At 36.4% G+C, this 3,177-nt stretch overlaps 1 protein-coding gene and 1 long non-coding RNA gene across 3 annotated transcripts in view; both read left to right on the top strand.

The window, feature by feature from the left end:
• The window catches only part of SKA2 (spindle and kinetochore associated complex subunit 2), a 32,954-nt gene extending 31,878 nt beyond the window's left edge, over positions 1–1,076 (top strand). Inside the window, exon 4 of one of the 2 annotated variants that reach the window (XM_017539801.2) lies at positions 430–1,076. In XM_017539801.2, coding sequence (XP_017395290.1) covers positions 430–498 — 69 coding nt within the window. In that variant the 3' untranslated portion in view covers positions 499–1,076. The remainder of the gene's footprint in view (positions 1–429) is intronic. The other variant, XM_017539804.2, reaches the window with a different exon arrangement.
• Positions 1,077–1,683: 607 nt separating this feature from the next.
• LOC108312065 lies at positions 1,684–2,655 on the top strand. The gene is made up of 2 exons (XR_001828467.2): positions 1,684–2,055; positions 2,349–2,655. It is a non-coding gene; the product is annotated as an uncharacterized LOC108312065 (long non-coding RNA).
• Positions 2,656–3,177: the final 522 nt, after the last annotated feature.

Genomic DNA, 3,177 nt, shown 5'->3' with positions numbered 1-3,177 from the left:
AATTTTGCATTTTTATGGGTTTCACCATGTTGGCCAGGATGGTCTCCATCTCTTGACCTCGTGATCCACCTGCCTTGGCCTCCCAAAGTGCTGGGATTACAGGCGTGAGCCACCACACCCAGCCAACCGTACTTTTAGAATATGGCATCCAAACATGACTTCTTTGGTTCTGCTATAATCCTTAAATTGTTTGATTTCTTGGTCTTGTTTCTTCAACTTAATTGCAAGTTCTTTAGAAGCTCAAATATCATAGGACCTGTATATAAATAGCCAAATACTGTTTTTTCCCTTGTCTTTCTAAATCTGTGATTACATACAAAGTATAAGCTTATGGAAACATTTATTAGTGTGACAATGCAGAAGTTAAGTAAACTGATTTAACAGTCTTTGAAGATTTTCGAAATAAAGATGTTATTGTTTATTTTCTAGCTGTCACCATTGACTGATGAAGAGAAAACTGTGGCAGACCAATTAAAATCTCACATGCCAGATTTATGAAGAAATAGACTTGGAAAGGAAACTCTAACAGAGAAGAGCTCAATTCCAGATAAATTTAGGAAGATATCTTGTTAACACTTGATGTCTAGAGGTTGGGGGCTGGTGAAGGAGTCTTGGCTTCGATGACTGAATAATGATGCCTTTCATGAGAGTGGCTAAAAGAAGAAGGGCAGATAATATATGAATAAAGTTCAGCCAAAAGGATCAAATGAGAATAAAAGGATTTAAATATATGTGCACACGAGCGTGCACACACACACATACACACACTTAGTCTTGTAATTTCAGGCAAGAAAGTCTCAACACTATTTTGCATCTGTTTTCTTTTTCTAAGTCATGATAATGTAGATGTTCTAGTCTATCATAAAAGAATGTTTATGTACATTTCAGTCATTCTCTAAGTGAATTCCATGCTTCGGAAATTAAAGTATAGGCAAAAATATTTGTATTATACATTATATCTAATTTCATTTTGTAAATGTTGATTGCATATGTGGTCACATTATTGTTGAGACTGCTTTTATGTGACCTGTAGTCTCCCACAAAACCTAAAGTAATAAGCTGGCTTTTCTGTGATAGCCACTTTTGTGTAGTTTTTTCCCCTATTTCCCTTGCCTGCTAATGTTGAGCAGCATTAACTTGCTTTTTCATGTTGCTTTAGATTGTCCCTGTTGTATTTCAATAATACCTTTGTTTTCTTTCAGCCTTTATTATTGTAATTGTTCATTCTACATGAAAGCTAAGAAACTGAAATTAGAAGAGCACTTGTCTGCTACTTGCCAGTTTTGGGTGTGTTACGTGTATGTGTCAATTTACCTGTTTATTTAAAAATAACTATTGGCGCCGGGTGCGGTGGCTCACGCCTGTAATCCCAGCACTTTGGGAGGCCGAGGCGGGTGGATCATGAGGTCAAGAGATCAAGACCATCCTGGTCAACATGGTGAAACCCCATCTCTACTAAAAATACAAACAATCAGCTGGGCATGGTGGCACGTGCCTGTAATCCCAGCTACTCANAGCTGGGCATGGTGGCACGTGCCTGTAATCCCAGCTACTCAGGAGGCTGAGGCAGGAGAATTGCCTGAACCCAGGAGGCGGAGGTTGTGGTGAGCTGAGATCGCGCCATTGCACTCCAGCCTGGGTAACAAGAGCGAAACTCCGACTCAAAAAAAAAAATAATAATAATAACTATTGGCAATGAGGAAACTGTTCAAAGTAGAGGCAGATCTTGATACAAAGATGTTAATCACAGGTTTGTTCATAATATCAATATACATGCACATTTGGCTAGTACTAGGTAAATAGGAAAATAAATCATGTTGTATGTATACAATAAGAGGTCAAGTTGCCAATAAATTATTACTGTTAATGTTCTGGGAGATGCTGAAACTATGCAAAGTGGGGAAGAGGGGAGGCAGATATTGCAGTTTTATAGTGAAGATCGGGCTTTGGAGTCATACCTGAGATGTAAGTAGCAGGTTTTAAATTCTAGCTATGACTCTGTGCAGATCACTGAACTTCTGAGTGTCAGGATGTTTGGAAGGACAAGATAATAAAGTGTTTTAATACAGGGTTCGGTATTTAGTAAGCCTTCGATAAATGATTTTACTTACATATAATAAGAACTAAGCATTGAAAAGACTAGGAAAAAGGCATCAGATGTTCTTCAGGTTACAGAATTATACTTTTACATAATTTAACAATTTCAGTTATGACCATGTTTGTCCATTAACAAACTTACAATAGCTGAAAAACAGGGTTGTGAGAACAGCTTCAGTTAAAATTGTCCTTTCTAGTTTGAATATTTTAAGAACAGAAAGCCTCCCTTTTTTTAATTACAGAGAAATAAGTTACACCTTAGTATCATATTAATTTTCTTCAGTGTTCCGGCAATTAGTGTTTAGAAAGCTGTCGTCATGAGATGGCTTTGGGTTGTGATGATAATTGTTGGGATTGAAAAAATTGTATCATGAAGAGGTCATAATACTTATTACAATAGTATTAAAAGTGGTTTTGCTTTCAGTTCGGGAGAAAAATTAGATTGTACTATTTTGCTTCTGTGATTTCCTTCAGTTATCTTCCAAATGTTATTCTCTATGCATAGCCCCCTTAACATTGTTTTCTAAGTACTTCTCAATACATTTTCATGTTTCTCAAGCCTCTTTGTGAATGACTCCTAAATTTAACTTCTTCCATTAGTTCTAGATCCATATTTCCAATAAAATCCCCTACCTGAATACTGAAACTGAACATGCCCAGAATACTTACTGATTTTATTTTATTTATTTTTGTTATTTCTTTTCCGGATGAATCCTGAGTATGATTTTATTATTAATAGCCTGGATATTCTGTTGTTTGGAATTAAAACCTGTATAACTAATTTGCGTCCCTTTATCTTCTTAGTTAATAAAACCTACAATTCTGTCTCTGAAATGATCATAGTATACAACCTCTGCACCGTCCTCATGCCTCCTTAGTTTAGATCTTTTGTTTCTTTTTTTCATTTTGTTTTTTTTTAAGACAAGGTTTCACCATGTTGGTCAGGCTGCTCTTGAACTCTCGACCTCAGGTGATCTGCCCGCCTTGGCTTCCAAAGTGCTTGGATTACAGGCATGAGCCACCACACCCCACCAGATCTTTTGTTTCTTTTTTTTTCTTTGTTTCTTTTTTTTTTTTTTT

Source organism: Cebus imitator, unplaced genomic scaffold (genome assembly GCF_001604975.1).
Source record: "Cebus imitator isolate Cc_AM_T3 unplaced genomic scaffold, Cebus_imitator-1.0 Scaffold121, whole genome shotgun sequence".
Taxonomy (NCBI): Eukaryota; Metazoa; Chordata; class Mammalia; order Primates; family Cebidae; genus Cebus; species Cebus imitator.
The sequence above is the reverse complement of the archived record's forward strand: the minus strand, read 5'-3'. Positions and strand labels throughout refer to the sequence as shown.